This window comes from Talpa occidentalis, unplaced genomic scaffold (assembly GCF_014898055.3).
Source record: "Talpa occidentalis isolate TD23 unplaced genomic scaffold, MPIMG_talOcc4v2.1 talOcc4.1137, whole genome shotgun sequence".
NCBI classification, from domain to species: Eukaryota; Metazoa; Chordata; class Mammalia; order Eulipotyphla; family Talpidae; genus Talpa; species Talpa occidentalis.
In genome coordinates, this window is record NW_023601146.1 from 1 (window position 1) to 17985 (window position 17985).

Consider the following 17985-nt stretch of genomic DNA (forward strand, 5'->3'; position numbering starts at 1 on the left):
CGACCCAGTTTTCCCAGCACATTTATTGAACAAACTTCTTTGCTCCAATGCATAGTCTTTGCTCCTTTGTCAAAGATTAGTTGACCATAAATCTGTGGGTTTGATTTCTGGATTTCTATTCGATTCATTGGTCTGTATGTCTGTTCTTGTCGCAATAACATGCAGTTTTAGATGATTATGGCTTTGTAGTATATTTGAAAGTTGGGAGTCTGATGCCTTCATTTCCCTTCTTTTTTTTCAGGAGAGCTTGGGTATTCGGGGTTTTGGTGATTCCATATGAATTTCATCAATAATTGTTCTATTTCTTTGAAGAATGCATTGAAATTTTGATGGAATAGCATTGAATCTGTATATTGCTTTTGGTAGGATGGCCATTTTTAATAATGTTTATTATCCAATCCATGAGCAGGGGATGTCTCTCCATTTCTTTGTGTCTTCTTTATTTCTTTTAACAGTGTTTATAGTTTTCTTTGTATAGGTCCTTTACCTCTTTTGTTAGATTTATTCCCAAATATTTGATTTTTTTGTTTCAATAACAAAAGGGATGGTTTTTTGATTTCTTTCTTCTTCTTCAGATTTATTGTTTGTGTATAGGAAGGCTACTGACTTTTGCGTGTTGATTTTTGTATCCTGCCACTTTACTAAACTGATTGATGAGTTGAATTAGCTTTCCTGTGGAGTTTTTGGGTTCTCTATGTATAATATCAATCATCTGCAAATAGTGATAGTTTGACTTCTTCTTTTCCTATTTGGATTCCTGGATGTCTTTCTCTTGTCTTATTGCCCTGGCTAGGACTTCCAGTATTATATTGAAAAGCAATGGTGAGAGTGGACATCCTTGTCTTGTCCAGATCTTAATGGAATTGCTTTCAGCTTTTCACCATGAGAATGATACTGGCTGTTGGCTTGTCATAGATGGCCTTATGATGTTGAGGTATGTTCCTTGTATCCCAAGAATTTCAAGGGCTTTTATCATGAATGGGTGTTGCACTTTGTCGAAAGCTTTCTCAGCATCTATTGATATTATCATATGGTTTTTATATTTCTTTTTTGTTGATGTGTTGGATAATGTTGATTGATTTTCGGATGTTAAACCATCCTTGTGCCCCTGGAATGAATCCAACTTGGTCGTGGTGAATTATCTTATGGATACATTGTTGGATTCTGATAGCTAAAATTTTATTGAGGATTTTGCATCAGTGTTCATTAGGGAGATTGGCCTGTAGTTTTTCCTTTTTTGTGTTTCCTTGTTCGGTTTTGTATAAGTGTAATGTTGGCTTCATAAACGTGTTGGTATTGTCCCTTCCTTCTCAATTTTTTGGAAGAGTTTGTGAAGGATAGGCACTAATTCGTCTCTGAATGTTTGGTAGAATTCATTTGTAAATCCATCAGGTCCTGGGCTTTTGTTTTTGGGAGGTTTTTAATTACCATTTCAATTTCGCTAATTGTAATTGGTCTGTTTAGGTGTTCTATTTCTTCTTTATCTAGCTTTGGGTGATTGTAGAGTTGTAGGAATTTGTCCATCTCCTCTAGATTGTTAAACTTGTTTCCATATAACTGTTCATAGTAGTTACTGATTATTCTTTTGATTTCTGCTGTGTCCGTTGTGATTTCTCCTCTTTCATTTATGATTCTGTGTATTTGTGCTTTCTCCCTTTTTTCCTTTGTGAGCCTGGCTAGGGGTTTGTCTATTTTATTTATTTTTTCAAAGAACCAGCTCTTGGTTTCATTGATCTTTTGGATTGTTTTTTTAGTTTCAATTTCATTTATTTCTGCTTTGGTTTTTATTATTTCTTTTCTTCTACTGGTTCTGGGTTTTTGTTGTTCTTTTTCTAGATCTTTGAGCTTCGAGATTAGGTTGTTTCTTTGAGTTTCTTTCTTGTTTTTGATGTGAGCTTCTATTGCTATATATTTTCCTCTTATTACTGCTTTTGCTGCATCCCATACATTTAGGATATTGGTGTCCTCCTTGTCATTCAATTCAAAGAATTTTTTAATTTCTTCTTTGATCTCCTCGTTAGTCCAGTGGTCTTCCAGTAGTGTGGCTTTTAATCTCCATGAGGTAGGATAGTACCTTGCCTTCTTTTTATGATTTATTTCTAGTTTGATGCCTTCGTGGTCAGAAAAGATGGTTGGTATGATTTCAATCTTGGTGTATCTGTTGATGTTTGTCTTGTGCCCCAGTATGTGATCGATCCTGGAGAATGATCCGTGTGCGCTTGAGAAAAATGTGTACTCCGTTTTTTTTGGGTTTAGTGTTCTATAGATGTCTGTTAAGCCCAAATGCTCTAGGTCCTTATTTAGAGCTTTAGTTTCTTTACTTATTTTTTGTCTTGTTGATCTATCCATTGTTGATAGTGGTGTGTTGAAGTCTCCCACTACATATGTGTTTTCTCTGATGTCTGTTTTCAGAGAGGACAACAGTTGTCTGATATATTTTGGTGCTCTTTCGTTTGGTGAGTATATGTTAATGAGTGTTATTTCTTCTTGAAGTATTGTCCCCTTAATCATAATGTAGTGACCATTGGGGTCTCTTTTTATCTTTTTGAGTTTGAAGTCTGTTTTATCTGATATAAGTATAGCTGTTCCTGCTTTCTTTTTTGGCCCATTTGCTTGTAGGATTGTTTTCCATCCTTTGACTTTGAGCCTATTTTTATCTTTTGTAGCTAAATGTGTTTCCTGGAGACAGCAAAAGGTTGGGTTTTGTTTCTTAATCCAGCTGCAACTCTGTGTCTTTTTATTGAAGAGTTTAGTCCATTTACATTTAGAGTTAAATATTGATATGTTAGCATCTGTATTTGCCATTATGTTGTCTTTCCTTTGATTTTATTTATTTATTCTTTTAATAACTTTTTTTTTTTTTTGGTCTTCTTTCATTGTTATTCGTCCCTCTGAGGTTCTGGCTTTAGGATTCCTTGTAGTATTTTTTGGAGTGGGGGTTTAGTCGCAATGAAATTCCGGAGTTTCTCTTTGTCTGGGAAGGTCCATATTCTTTCTTCATGGAGGAAAGAGAGCTTTGCGGGATAGAGTATTATTGGTTGGCATCTGTTTTCTTGGAGTCTGTTGACTATGTCCCTCCACTCTCTCCTTGCCCGTAGTGTTTCTTCAGAGAAGTCTGATGTCAGCCTGATTGGTTTTCCTTTGAATGTTATCTGTTTCTTCCCTCTTGTCAGCTTCATTATTTTTTTCCTTGTCCTGGATTCTTGGGAGCTTTACTATTATGTGTCTTGCTGTGTTTTTCCTTCGTCGTGGAAGTTTGGTGTTCTTCTTGCTTCTTGTATATCAATTTTCAGCTCCTTCTTCTCATTTGGGAAGTTCTCTTCAATTATATCCATGAATATTTTCTCTGTTCCTACATCTCTCTCCTCTCCTTCTGGAATTCCTATAACTCTTATATTTCCTTTCCTCATGGAGTCAGATAGTTCCCGAAGTCTTTCTTCATTCTTTTCCTTCGTACTTCTCTTTCCTTTTCTGTTTTGGTTCTTTTTATTTCTGTGTCTTCAAGATTACTTATTCGTTCTTCCATTTCATCTATTCTGCTTTCATTGCTTTTCCCAGAGTTCTTTAGTTCCTCCATTAATTCTTTGATCTCCTGCATTTCTCTTACTTCCCTCTTTAGGGACTCAATTTCCTTCTTCTGATCTATCACTTTTTTAATCATGGCAATTTTAAATTCTCTTTCTGGAAGGCTCAGAAGTTCTTCCAAGTTGCTGTCGTTGCAATCTGGGGAGTGGTTTTCTTTTGTGGTGTGCTTCTTTCCTGAGGAGTTTTTAGGTTGCGTGTGGTTCTTCTACTCCCTACTGTCTGTTTTCTAATTTGTCGTATGCGTTGGGACACTGTGTTGCTCGGACTGACTGACATCTTGGGTGAACTTCTCCGCTCCCCTCTGGCTCTTCCAGGAGCCATCTCTGTCTTCTGGGGGAGCTTTCTGCTGGTTTTAGGCAGTTTTACTGAAGAAATGTCCCTGTTCTCAAATGGCGAAGCGGGATGCAGTCCTGCGCCTCCGGTTTCAGGCACACTCTTCTGCGCACCCAGTCTGCCCCAGACGTGGGTGCCTGCTCCCTCTGTGGGCTCAGACTGCTGGTCGGAAGGGGCCTGGCGTGGAATAACTTCCCGGCTGGCCACTGGGTCCTCCAGAAACCTTCTGCCCTTTTCAAGCAGTCTTAAGAAATGTCCGGCAGCCCGGGCTGTGCGCGCGTCTCCCGGGGTCTTTGTTCTTCTCTAATGGCGCCCGGAGCCGTTCGCTCACCGCCGAGGCGGATCCTGCAGGGTTCGCCTCAGCTCCCGTTCACGGGGTGTGGTGGCTGCAATAGTTCCTTTCCACTCACAGTCCCGCTTGCTGCGTTCGTTTGTTCTTGTGGGTCGTTTTGGTTTGTTGTTTCCTCCTCTACATCGCAGCAAGATGCCTGGCTCCCGGGTCTCCTTTCTTCTTTGCCAGGCTGCAACAGCCACAACAGCCCAAACAGCTGTCCAGATCCTTTTAAGCCTCTCATGTCACATTCACATTTACATGAAGGTAGCCCACCCCTCCCCCTCACACACACACACTTGAGATGCACACACATGAACGTACAGAGAAACCTGCACGCACAGTTCACACGTACAAACACTCACACGATAGACAAAGTTCACATGTACAAACACAAACACACTCACAGACAAAGATTCACAAGCATCACACACTCTCATAGGCTTTTTGAAATGGTGTTTCTAAGGTTACTTCCAACAAGTTCCTTTATTACTTAGTTAACTGTATTTATAGCAAATAAATTTCATGGTCTCTGGAAAGATATAATAAAATGATATTCATGAATAGACTTTGAAAAATAAAAGGTTAAAATAGTAATGTCTGATGAGACGCCACTGCTGCCTCAGCTAACAGACATGTAACTAGAAAGTTCTAACCCGTTTTCCTCAATCTGTTAGCCTGCACTCTGGGGCTAGAAGGAGACAATGCCCGTGAGTAAGTCACCTGAGTTAGCCGGCATGTGTCACATCACAGACCTGAGTGTCTGAGGGGTGCGGAGGCAGGCAGTGGCTAAAGCTTGAGGCTCAGCAATGTCCCCCTGCATTCCCATGACAACCTCCCACCAACTCTCAACAAGGCCTTTCTCCTCCACCACCTTTCTTTGACTTTCTGACTGAAATGCCTGAGATCCTCTGAGAACGCTCCTCCCTGAGAGTCCACTTACTCTCAAGGGAGGTTACTAATAGGTTCATAGATGTGCTAACTTAGAATGGAGAAAGGAAAAATGGAGCCCACAGGGCAGCTCCTGTGCCTCTGAAGGGTCATTTAACTCCCTGCTTTGCAGACAAGAGGGCAGCGTGGCTGTGGGGCAGAGCTCACCATCTGCACGCACTCCACCAGGGGCAGGCGCACGGCCTGGTTCCCGCTCAGCGACACCACACAGGCCGGGGTCTCTGGGGTGGCCTGGAGAAGGGCGACCACGGCCTCCACGCCCATGCGGCTGGCCTGGAAACAACATCACAGAGGTCAGACAGGTCAAGTCCACTTCCTTCCCCTCCCCCAACCCCCACGCCAGACTAGCCCACACTGCCTGCTGGTACGAGGGAGAAGGGGGAAAAGCAGAGGCAGGAGAACCACCCAGATCCCCACTCTAGGTCTCTGCTCCCCAAGTCTGTTTCTAGAAACCTGCACATGGAAGACCTCCTTTTTACCTCCTGAGTTTGTTCAGGAGCCTCAGTCATCCTCAACTTCCCTCACTGGATAGGTGTCCCACATCTGCGGGACTAGACTCTTCAAGGCAGCAGGTGTCCATGTGGAAGCCCCGGCCCCTCCACTGAGCCACCTGGCAGAGACACCTCTATCGAAGGGTGCTCAGTCTTTGTGGCAAATCCATTCCTTTGCCTCCCCAGAAAAAAATGCCCTCTGACTTCCACCCTCACTTACCAAAATCCTGTCAAAGGCTGAAGGTGTCCCGCCTCTTTGCACATGTCCAAGTATGGTCACTCGCGTGTCATACCCCAGCTGTTTGACCACAAGCTGAAGGGAAATAGCTCTGTCAGGTGACACAGAACACAACACGCCATGGGCCGGGCACACCCACCCGTGCTAGGTGACGGGCTGGGGACTGAGAAGAGTCCCTACGCTTCCTTCGGATCCACATGGGCAAAAACATGTTAATTTCTAAACCTGGCTTCCTGGAGGAATGTTTAGCTTGATGGCTAGCTGAAAATTATTTTTTAAAAATAATACCTCTGTAATCAATTAAAAATCTTATGTCTCTCCTACCTTGAAAACAAACATAAGTAACATGACTTAAAAAAAAAAAAATCTCTTTGTGTAGCTTATTGAAAACAAGACTAATACTTTATAAAAATGTAACCATTTCCATGAATCACCTTAAATTTGTATAGATGTATGTGGAAAGGACAGCAGTAAAGTTGAGCTATCCTCCTCAGGCTGAGACCCATATGGACCCCAGGGGGAGAGCCGGGGCAGGTAACCTGTCTTCCTGGGCCTCAGTTTACTCTACTATGGAGATAACGGGTTAGCACATAGAATTCCATAGAATTCCTTTTTGCAGTCTTATAGTCCATGATTCATGCTCAACTTTGATTAGGAGGAACACAAGAATCTTGGCTCTATCGATAACTTCTTATCAATATTGCCAGGTAATTTTCACAGATCTCTCTCAATGTTTTAATATTCAGATGTACAGTTGGTAGGAATTAATAACAAGATTTTTTTTTCTCACTAGTGACCATAACCAGGCACGCAGTAGAGAAACCAACTTAAAAATCCAAATCAAAGTGTCTTTGATCCTGAGGGGTGGTTTTAACCAGAGCCTGTCTGTTCCTCAGTGTTCCTTCCGGATTTGTGGTTTTCTTCTAGAACCCAGTTGGCCTGGCCAACCCATCCTGGCCTGTCTGGCCCAATAGGCCTGCCCCCATCTGATTGAGGCAACAAGATAGCAATCAGGGTGGGTGGGTGTGGTGGTGGGGGGGCGGAAATGGTAGTGTCTTAAGTTACTCAAGCACACATTCTTGGCTGATCCTATTAGAGTGGCTGGTAGCCAGAGGTGGAACCTTTTATACCACTCTACCTAGCTTCCTCCATCTGTCTGGGAAAATGAAGCCTTTGGTAACATTCCCAGTGGGAAGGTAGGAAGCACAAGACCTCCAGAGCTGGGAGCTGTATGAATCTCATTAAAGTTATGAGCCACTATAAAAATATTTTTAAGTATCAGGATGAACAAAAAGTGCTTACAAAAGAATAATGCAGGGTTCTAAACCCAAATCATGCCAGCACACTAAGCTTCCCCATTTTCAAGTGGGTGACAGGGGACTAAAGAGAAGATGACACTCACCTCCTTGATCTGCTCAGAGGTAATGGGTCTATTTTGGGTATCAATTGCTCCTTCAGCTACAATGATAATATTCAGTCTTTTTTTTCGGGCACGGTTCTAAGAAAACAGAAAATGAAAATCTTCAAATGCTGAAACTCTTCTTAAACAACCTGGGGCAGTTTGCTTCAGTGACCTGGTCCCTTGCCAGTAGGATCTGTCAAGTTTACAAACTGTGCTTCCGAACAACAGGCACCCTGGGAGGGTGAGTACTAGAGGGCAGGAGGAGTCAGAGGTGCTCCCTAAGAGGTGATTTTGACTCCCTAGTCAGTTTGTCATGGGGAGTCACACACATATGTTGTTTGGGTTTTAGGATGGATAATTCATTATTACTATACATCAAACAATTTTTCAGACAGAAATCTTTAAGGTGTGAAGATAACAGTACACAAGCAATTATTTTTGCATCATTTGGAAAACCAAAAATATAGGAAGCAATGGCACGTCCATGAATAAGGGATTTGTCAAATAGCCATGCTTTACCCACAAAACATTCTGAAACTCTTAAAAAATGACAGTGTTGTCTATATACTTCCATGGGAAGATAATTCACTGAAAGCCTCCTGGGTCCCCACCTGGATCAACTAACACATTCACTGACTCCTCATGGGATCACTAAGGAGAGATCATGTCACCCACATCATGCCGAGGGGGTTAGGACACGGGACAGTGGTGCTGGCCCTGATGAGGGACAGAGCCAAAATCTAACCCTAGGAATCCTGATGCCTTGGACAGTCCTTTTCAATTTTGCACTCAAATCTCTTGGACTTGGGGCTAATTTTCTAAGTCATTTTATGCAGCAAGATATTGGAAAAATTCTTGCAGTGCTGCATTAATAACCAATTAATTACATATTAGATATATTACATATTCCCGTAGAGCTACGTTAATGCCCAATAAAATTAATTACACATCAGGCATTTTATTACATAGTCTTATAATGCAACATTAATGACCAATAAAAATTAATTACATATTAAATATAACAATATCAAGTGTTTACACATTCAAGTTCTTTTAAAACAACTGTCCTACACATCTGTCAAGACTTACAGGAGAGAGGACCCCACAAATTCTTACTGTTGTCCTAACTGCCTGTGCAATTTATGTTCAAAACTCAAAAATATTTGCAGAGAAGACTACAGAGTTGCAGAAATAATGACAATCGATACATGAAAATCAAACGACCACTTCAACTTCCCCCAACCTTCCTGACCACCATATTCTTGGTGTCAGCCAGGGTTAGTTTCTATTTCGCTACAGGGCTCCCATTACTCCCTGGCCTGCCACACCATTGCCCTGGACAGGGCTAGAGACAGGCAGGGAGGTGGAAAGGTGGCTGCCAGGGGACAGTCACAGTCTCTTGGGGGTTGTGACTTTAAGTAATATATCACACGCAGTGGTAATTGCATGGATGTCCTCAGACCACACAGAAGTTAACAGTCTCGAAAGAATACCACCTTCCCTCATGCAACCAACCTGGCCTTGCCCCACACCAGCTGGTGGGTGGAGGATATTGCTCATGTCCCATATCAGAGCCACAAAACAATGAACTTACTTAGGACTTTAATAGTAACGTTCATACTTGAATAGCCCCGCTTTACTGGTTTTGTATAGCTAAAGGCTCTAACCTCCAAAGGTACATGATGCTTCTCAGCAGAAATGCAGCTTTGATCAGAGCTCCTTATACCAGTTTTTAGGTCAACAAAGCACCCTGCTGGATTCCTTTCTCCAACTCTGTCACCCTGAAGGTGAGGGCCGTGTCTTCATGCGCACTGGGCCCTGTGGCATGAGGAGTGGTGCTTGCTGAATGTAGGGGTGAGTAGCCTATGCTGCTTGCTTACATTACTTACCACTAAACAGTGAGACGACAGTTATCAAAATAAAAGAAGGGAAATTGACCACACTTTGGGATTTCTGCCCTGAAAGTTATAAGTTGCTTTTATGTGCAAACTCATATGCCTTCATTATAGAAGCCTTCAGGGAGGGAAACTTGCCTGATGCTAATCAGTCACAGTGTGAAAGGCAAACATGCACAGACTCATGGCAGTGGGGGAGGCCTGGTTCACAGTGTTTAGCCCACAAACCTGGCAGTCAGGCCAGTGCGAGGGGGACAAAGCTACCGGAGATGTCATAGCATGTGGGGGAACTTAGGTTGGAGTCAAAACACAGGTCTGTTCATGCTTGGTGAGTGGAGAGAGGCATGAAGCAGATTAGCTGCCCAACTGTGAACTTTCTTTTAAGAGCCATGATTTCTGGGAAACTCCTTAATCTAAAGCTTTAACTACTGTTCTGCATGAAGAACAAAAAAGTTATAGCTGTTTCTCTATCGCATTACTCTGCAATATAAAAGAGAACATGGATCCTTGACTAGTCAATATAGGTAGACCCTCTGGCAAGCGTGAATTCACTTTGAAATTGGTAAGTTTTCACCAATTGAAAACTGCCAAGTTGACAATGCCGGAGGCTGCTGCAGATCCTGGTCTGCGAAGTGCAAGTGACTCACCGGAGATGGAGGGAAACAAAGCGTGAGTTACCTCTGAGAGCTTGATGCACATGTGCTCCTGCCAGCCTTCTTCTGGGGGCGACTCTGGAAGGAACACCCAGTCTGCCCCACAAGCCAAGGCGCTCACCAGGGCAAGGTACCTATTTAGAGAAAGCAATGATCCCATAAGGCTGCCATGGACAGAGCTCAGCCACCTTGGGCCACAGAACATGGGTGCTTGTTCTGTGCTTGCATGCTTGCTTCCCTCCCAGGAAGCACTCAATGTGAGTGCAGGGCTCTCGGGAGAATGTGCTAATAGGGATTGTTTCCATTTGAGTTGTACCCCTACATACGTACCCGCAGTGTCTGCCCATGACCTCTAGAACAAAGGTCCTTTGGTGGCTGGAAAAAAAGACAAAATAAACATCCATTCACCATTACCAGAACAGCATGGAAAACAAGGAGAAAAGTGCTTTTGCAGCCAAGGTAGACAGCACCCTCCCTAGCACCCCAATCATGGTAGGTCCTTGACTCCCCACCATTGACCCATTTTCTACAAAAGCAAATGCCATCCCAGCAGCATGCTGTGCCATCCCATTTTCTGTGATAAGGGGCTTTGGCAGCAAGCACTCTTTCTGGTAACTCGTTGTACATCTGTTTGCCTGTGCCCAGGCATATCTGCACTTCTAGGGCAATTTTCTAGGTTCTTTCCAAGAAAATAGCTCTACTTAGCTAGTCACTTCTGCTGCCAAGAAACACAGGCTGGAGACGCCCCCAGCAAACACAGGAGACAGAGGGTTGGGAGTTAGACAGTCAGCTTCGTGACTGCCCCACAGCTCTGATCCTTCCGTGAAAGGAAAACCTGACTGCTGCCAGCAGTTCATGGCGTGGTTTTCCAAAAGTCATGCTGTTCTCAGGAACTGGACAAACCTGAGCCTCTTCAAACAAAAATTGGGAGGCACTTATGCTATCTTCCCTTTCACTTGGTCTTGGTGAAAAGTGTCTCCACGCTCCCAAGTGCCACATGAAGAACACTCAGGGATGATCCTGCATGAGTCTGTCACCGCGGACAGAATGCCACGTTTCAGCTTCACCTAACCTTGTAACATCTGCAGGTTAACATCCAGGCTGTGCTTGCTGGCGTGTCTAACAAGGGTGTGGCAAAACTCACAGTTTTACTGACTGAGGTTCCCAAAGAAGACCTTTGCCCAGGACTTTAGATAATGATTCCTTGTCTTCCACGCTTTTCTAAATTCTCTCTGATGAACCAATTTTTCTCTGAAAGTCCATAGTTGGGAGTAACTTTATAACTTGGAAATAAAAAGATGTCTTGTACCATTTTCTAATACTCCAGGCATACAACTTGCACAGAAGGGTTCCCCTGTGGAATCTCCCAGAGCCAGCACCAAGGTCTGGGCCACGCACACACATGTCCAGCGCCATCACCACCTCTCCAGAGGCTCCTACCTCTGGGCGGTGGTCATGATGGCATCCACGACCTCAATGATCCTGTGCAAGGCGGAGTCAGTGCCGATGGTCATGTCGGTCCCACAGAAGTCATTGTCGATGGAGCCCACCATGCCCACGACATTGAGATAGCCATACTTCTCTACCTCCTCTTTGCTGATCTTGCCTGTGGGGAAGAACAGATCACATGTGCTTTGTCAGCACTGGGCACTAACTGGTAGGTGGCCATGGGCAAGAAACCCTCAATTCTAAACTTGCTCTCTTTCTTTTTTCATTTTATCAGAACTGCATGTAAATTAAAAATAAAAACCAGACAAAGGTGGAGGGGATGACACAGATGCTGCTGATATTCAGAGAAGTCACAAAATGAAAGGAGCAAGGATCAGCACATAGCAACTGGTGGGCAAGACTGACTTCAGTCTGGCACCGGCTTCAGAGAAAGGCTTGGCTCTAGGGGAGGGCAGGTCACAGAACAGAATAAAGCCCTTAAGAATGCTGTGTAACCGGCCTATTGATTTCTCCACATCCGTGGGGGCTGGAGAGTTGACAGGTATCTACTTAGCATTCTCAGAAAAGATGAACAGTTCTGGCAGATGTTCTTAAGTAGAGTTGGAATTGAGGGTGTACAGGCAGCAGGCCTGAACTCAGGCTATTCCTCCCGAGTGATCCCCAAGCCTGAGTTACACCAGAATAAGGTGGCTAGAAGGTGCTTGGATCTTGCTGCTTGCCTCTGATAGCCATTCCTTATTTCCTAAAGCAGATCTTACAGACCGTCAGGCACCTGCATCAGTTCAAGTTTACACCCTTTACAAAGCTGCTGTTATTCAGGCAATATACTACCACAAGTTTTACATTAAATTGGAATCTTATAATAATAGCTTTAAGATAAAACCCATGTCATGTACAGGGTTCTAGGAAACCCTTTCCTAAGTGCCTTCAAAGCTGTGAAGGATGGGGCCTCCCCTGGTGGCGCAGTGGTTGAGCGCTGGGCTGTGAGGCCAGCGCCTGTTCGATCCCCGGCCACCGGTGAGGGTCCCACATGGCGTGCAGCCCTCTCCTGCCGCTCACTGCTCCCCTCAGCAGTGTGTTTCGTTGGTCTGCCTGTTCAGTTCCCCGCTCTGGCTCTGGTGAGTTCTCTCACCCTCCCGCACTTGTGACTGTACCCAGTGCTTGTATGAATAAATAAATAAATCTTTTTAAAAAAAAAAAAGCTGTGAAGGATGATCTCGCAGCAGACCACTGTCATCCCAATTAGAGTCCCCAACAACTTCAGTTTACAGAAGCCCCGAGCCCAGCCCCTGTGGAAAACAGTATGGAAGTTTCTCAAAAGCAGTAAAAATAGATCTAACATAGGACCCAGCTATCCCTCTCCTTCCCTACCAAATAGCTCAAAAACACCAATTTCGAAGGCTAGATGACTCCTCTGATCATTGTAGCACTATTCACAGTAGCCAAGCTATGGAAACAATGTGAATGCCCAATGACAGATGAGTGGATTAGGAAAGTATGGTGTTATGGATATACACAATGGAACACTACTTGGCTTTGCAAAAGATGAAGTCTTTCCATTTGCAACAAAATAGATAGAATTGCAAGGGATTATGACAAGCAAAATAAATCAGAAGGCGAAAGACAAATACTGGATGATCTCACTCATGTGAAATATAGAGAAACAAAATAAAGGAACAGACAAAATAAAACTGAAACAAACCCTAGAAATCAGACCGCAGAGTTAAAGCTACCAGAGGGGGAGGACAAGGGATGGGGGCCAAAGGAAGGAAGGGGCCCCATGGACTGGGGTGGAGGATCACTGGTGCTCAGGTGTGGTGTGGCAACACACATCTGAAGAGGTGGGATTCTAAACGTCTCAATCATATGCAGGGGTTTGCATCACACAACCTCAGTAAAAAAATAATTAAAAAAAAAATAAGAACACCCAAGGAGCTACGGATGTAGCTGATGGCTAATCAGAGCTGGCATCCAGCATAGGGGTGCCCTGGATCCCCACTCAGACCCACGGGCGTCCCCCCCAGACTCCCCCTTGTCTGTAAAATGGGTATACAGATCAAACCCATCTCTGATGGTTCTTGTAGCCATCTCTGATGGTTCATGAAGCAACCATGAAAAAACAGAGGGGCCTGGCACACAGTAGTGAAATAAATATTCCTCTTCCTATAGCTTTCGGTTTATTTGAGGCACAAATTCAGTTCTGCTGGGGCAGCTGTAAAATATGCTAAACCGGCAGAATGTCAGAGCTCTCTGACCGACAAGGGGCAGGGAGCCCAGGAGAGCACTGTGCAGGCAGCAACGTACCATCTTTGGCCAACTCCTCCAGCAGCCCGTTCCACTCCTTCCGGAAGATGTTGGCCCCCGTGAGACTTCCGTCCCCGCCAATGACACACAGGTTGGTGATGCCCTGCTGAATCAGGTTATGAGCAGCCTTCAAGCGACCTTCTCGAGTCCGGAATTCTTTACAGCGGGCACTGCCAATAATGGTCCCTCCCTGGAAAAGGAAGAAAATTTTTGATTTATTTCCTCCTAACTGAACAAATGCTAGACTGGGTGCATGGCAATGCTGATGCATACACATAGGGCTTTCAAAATTGAGGTCTCCCTTCTTTCAGTCTTATAAATTAGTCATCAATGTAAGTCTGTACTTCCCCCCATTTTTATTTCCATCCTGAAATTCTATGAAAAAAAGACCTATACAGGGTAGCCAGGAGGGCATGGAAGCAGGGTTGATGGCAGGATCAACTAAACAGAGCAGAGGCTACAGATGAGCTCAACTGATCTGACTGAGGTTGACAGCAAGGGTAGCTGGGCACCCAGGAGCTAGGAAGAGCTCAGCACCCAGCCTCAGTGTGTCCAGTGGCTGCAGGGAACAAGGCTGCCCCTTCCATTTGTTCAAGGCCCTCACATGTGCAGGCAAAATGTACAGAAATCTGTGAGCTACAGGGATTTGTTTTTCTACCACATTCCCCCTCCCTTACCTATTTTTAAAGACTAAATCTTAAGTGTGATCATCCAGACTTTTGAAAGAACAAAATTGGGCCTTCCTGGTGGCACAGGGGTTAAAGACAGTGGTATCAAGCTATCTCCTGCCACTGCAGCACTGAGTTTGATCTCTGGCTGGCCAGGGAGATACCTACATGGCACAGCAGTTCTCTCATGCTTCGTCCACTGCTCCCCTCAGCAGTGTCTTTCAGTACATCTGCCTGTTCTGCTCCCCACTCTCTCTGGTGAATCCTCTCACCCCCTGCATCTCTGGTTTACACCCCAGTTCTTGTATGCATAAATAAATAAATCTTTAAAAAAAAAGAACGCAAAATCATGATTTTTTTTACACTTGGTAAAAAAAAACCCCAATAACCACAAAGAAGGAAGCGTCCCAGTTTTACTTAGAAAAATGTAGGATCCTAGCCCTTTGTGTGTGGCTAGGAAGGCACTTATAAGACTTCAGTTTTGTGTGGGAGGCTTCAAGTGCCCACTCACCTCAGAGAAAGATCCTATGTTAAGGACAGTAATCAGGATGGGGGAGGGCATGTTGGGACTCTACACAGCCCAGGGGACAGGGAAGGCGGAGGGCACAGGGCAAGACATGCTGGTTCCCTGAATGTTGATTTGACCAAGAGATTCCAGAGGGTCGTGTGATTTTAAGTGGAAGTTAAGTCAGCAACACATCAATAACAACACTGGGAGAAAAAACATGGAGAGGACCCAGAAGGACACTAAGTAGCAAAGAAGCCGGCAACTCATAGACATGCACATGCACATACACACACACATGCTCGTGTGAGCACACACATGGTCACACATACTCTCCCTTATACACACTTCAATTGACATGGACTTCCCACCTTCTGGCACAGCACAGATCAGAATGGAAATGTCCCTTTCTAGGCAGTCTAGAATCCAGATAATATGGTCCTGAGTTTTTGCAAATATTACTCTATCTAAGTGTTGATGACCATCAAACTTTCTTACAGTCTCTTTCCAGGCATAGTGAAACAAAGGAGGTCCAAGTGCAAACTTACGTGTCTGTGACCAGCATGACAACCTATTCCCCATGAGCACGCTGCCCCACCCCCAGATTTATTGAGAAATAGCTGACATATGACATTGTGTAAGTTTAAGGTGTACAATGTCATTTGGTGCATGTACACACTGCAAAACGACTACCACAAATTTAGCTAATACATCTCTCAATGCACATAATTACTTTTCTCTTCTTGTGATGACAACTTTACAGATCTACTCTCTTAGCAACTTTCAAGCATATAAAATAGCATTGTTCACATTTTTTAAGGCCTATAATATGATGAAATAATATACATTGTGAAATCATCAACACACTCAAGTTAATTAACGCCTCCAAATCACAGTTACCTTTTGTGTGTGTGGTGAAGACAAGGAAGATCTCCTCTCTCAGCATCTTTCAAGGATACAATGCTGCATTGTTAACTACAGTCGCCACGCAGCATAGCAGATCCTCAGAACTGATTCATCTGATAACAGAGTGTGTAACTTTGACCAACATCTGCCCATTGCTACCACCCCTAACCCCTGCAACCCCCAACCTACTGTTTCTGTGAGTGTGACTCTTTTAGATTCTCTACATGAGATGACGCAGTGTTTTTCTTTCTGTCTCTGCAAATGGCTTATTTCATTTAGCATAATGACCTCCAAGGCCACATAAGTTGTCTCAGATGGCAGGATGGCTTGGTTATATACACATATAAAATGTATATATCCACTATGTGTGTGCATATAATATAGATGTGGGTACGTGCACATGGGTCACATTTCTTTTTCAATCTATTCATCTATTGCACTAGCACCTTCCAATGAAATGTTTCAACTTGAATTCTATTAAAAAGTACTCAACATGAGTCATGGATTAATAAATACATTTCAAAAGATTGAGCTGCAAGTAAAAAGCTTTTCCAAAGTCCATTCTTCCTAAGCCATTGCTTTCTTCCTCATCCGATTTGGAGCCTTCACTAAGCTCCAATGTTCCAGGAGTTTATTAAGCATAAAATTCTCAGGCAGGTTTCTTTTAAATTCAAAGTAATCAACTGTTTTTGCCCCCAGTGGTAGTTACCTCATCTTTGCTCATACCAAGGCAATTAGCTGTCTGATTCAGGCCAGAACAGGGGTGCTGTGTTTCCACTAAATCCACAGCTCTCAGAGGTTGCCAGCGGGAATCTTTCCCAGGCTTTGTTACACCGATGCCAGGGACTTGCAAAAACCCCTACAGGCATGGAGATTTGTGTCTAAACATAAAACACCAGCAAGCCAAAGTACCTTAACGTAATTTGGTTTAAAAATCAGCCCAGATTATTACAAGTAGCATGACCAATGCTAGCTACCCCACGTAACTTTATTGCAAGGGTAATAACCCTCAGTTTGCACTATATAAAGCTTTTTTAAAAAATTTAATTGACAGTGACAAATTAAGGATGTTTTCTTGCCATGCAAGTAGGCCGCACACGAATCAGTCTTAAGTATTACTGCAATGCATATACAAAAGGCTCTAACTCAAAAGTCCCTTAGAGAAGCAGTATGAAGACAGCACCTACCACTTGCAGAATGCTCGAGACGCTTTCCCAGTTGGCCTCCACAATGTTCCTGCCGCCATCTACCATGCCTTGGTAACCCTGGAGGAAGAGAATGAAAACATTTTTCAAACTGGGTTAGACTTTGTGGAGACACTAATTGATGTATTAATTGTGTAAAATGGAAATACAAATGACAATGCATCTGAGCTCCCAAGAGCCAATGGTTAGAAGACATGGTGGGCCTCCCTGGTGGCATAAAGGGTTAAGCACCGCATTATGAAGCAATCTGCAATCTCTGCAGCACAAGTTCAATCCCTAGCCGGCCAGGGACAAACCCACATGGCGAGGCAGACCTCTCCTGTCTTACCCACTGCCCTCCTCAGCAGTGCATTTTAGTCAGCCTGCCTGTTCTGCTTCCCACACTGCTCCCCAATCTGTCTCTGGTGAATCCTCTCACCCTCTACATCTCTGGCCTGTACCCCATATCTTGTATGCATAAATAAATCTTGGGGAAAAAAAAGCACCACCATTAACTATGAAAAAAAAAAAAAAAGAAGAAGACAGTTCGATACAACTTCTAGTTCAAACTATTATCTTGGGGTAGAGCCTCTTAAATTTAATCTCCAATAACTGGGATTTCCACCAAGACTGGTTCATTGCATGATGGGGAATTAAGATAGTTTGCCTACTGGTGACTAAGAGACTGAAAAGGGTCACATCTCCCCTAAAGCTTTTTGTAATTTATTTTTTTTTTTAAAAGATTTTATTTATTTATTTATTTATTTATTTATATAAGCACTGGGTACAGTCAGAAGCGCAGGAGGTTGAGAGAATTCACTAGAGCCAAAGCGGGAAGCAGAACAGGCAGAAGGACTGAAGTACACTGCTGAGGGGAGTAGCAGGCGCGGCAGGAGAGGTCTGTTGCGCCATGTAGGACCTTCACTGGTGGCCGGGGATCGAACCGGCACTGCAGAGGCTGCAGGCAGCTTCGCAGCCCAGCGCTCAACCGCTGTGCCACCAGGGGAGGCCCACTGTTGGTAACTTAATACAAGCACACACGAGCAGTTGTGGTGACCAGACTGTATGTATACATTAAACATTCCTACTG

General features: G+C 43.8%; 1 protein-coding gene across 1 annotated transcript; it reads right to left on the reverse strand.

The window, feature by feature from the left end:
• Positions 1-5278: 5278 nt before the first annotated feature.
• Positions 5279-17004, reverse strand: LOC119239777 (ATP-dependent 6-phosphofructokinase, platelet type-like). Its single transcript, XM_037504180.2, has 8 exons — positions 16899-17004; positions 13633-13822; positions 11320-11485; positions 10210-10254; positions 9905-10013; positions 7332-7427; positions 5912-6004; positions 5279-5473 (listed from the first exon to the last, which is right to left on the reverse strand). The coding sequence occupies exons 1-8, from the start codon at positions 16962-16964 to the stop codon at positions 5294-5296; spliced, it is 945 nt and encodes a 314-aa protein (XP_037360077.2). The 5' UTR covers positions 16965-17004; the 3' UTR covers positions 5279-5293.
• Positions 17005-17985: the final 981 nt, after the last annotated feature.

Excerpts from the sequence above, each read along its gene's own strand:
- LOC119239777 (XM_037504180.2), bottom strand. The coding sequence starts at position 16,964 with ATGGTAGATGGCGGCAGGAACATTGTGGAGGCCAACTGGGAAAGCGTC. Across the intron at positions 10,255-11,319 it reads ATCATGACCACCGCCCAGAG|CCACCAAAGGACCTTTGTTC; the intron begins GTAGGAGCCTCT and ends CTTTTTTTCCAG. Across the intron at positions 10,014-10,209 it reads GTCATGGGCAGACACTGCGG|GTACCTTGCCCTGGTGAGCG; the intron begins GTACGTATGTAG and ends TTCTCTAAATAG.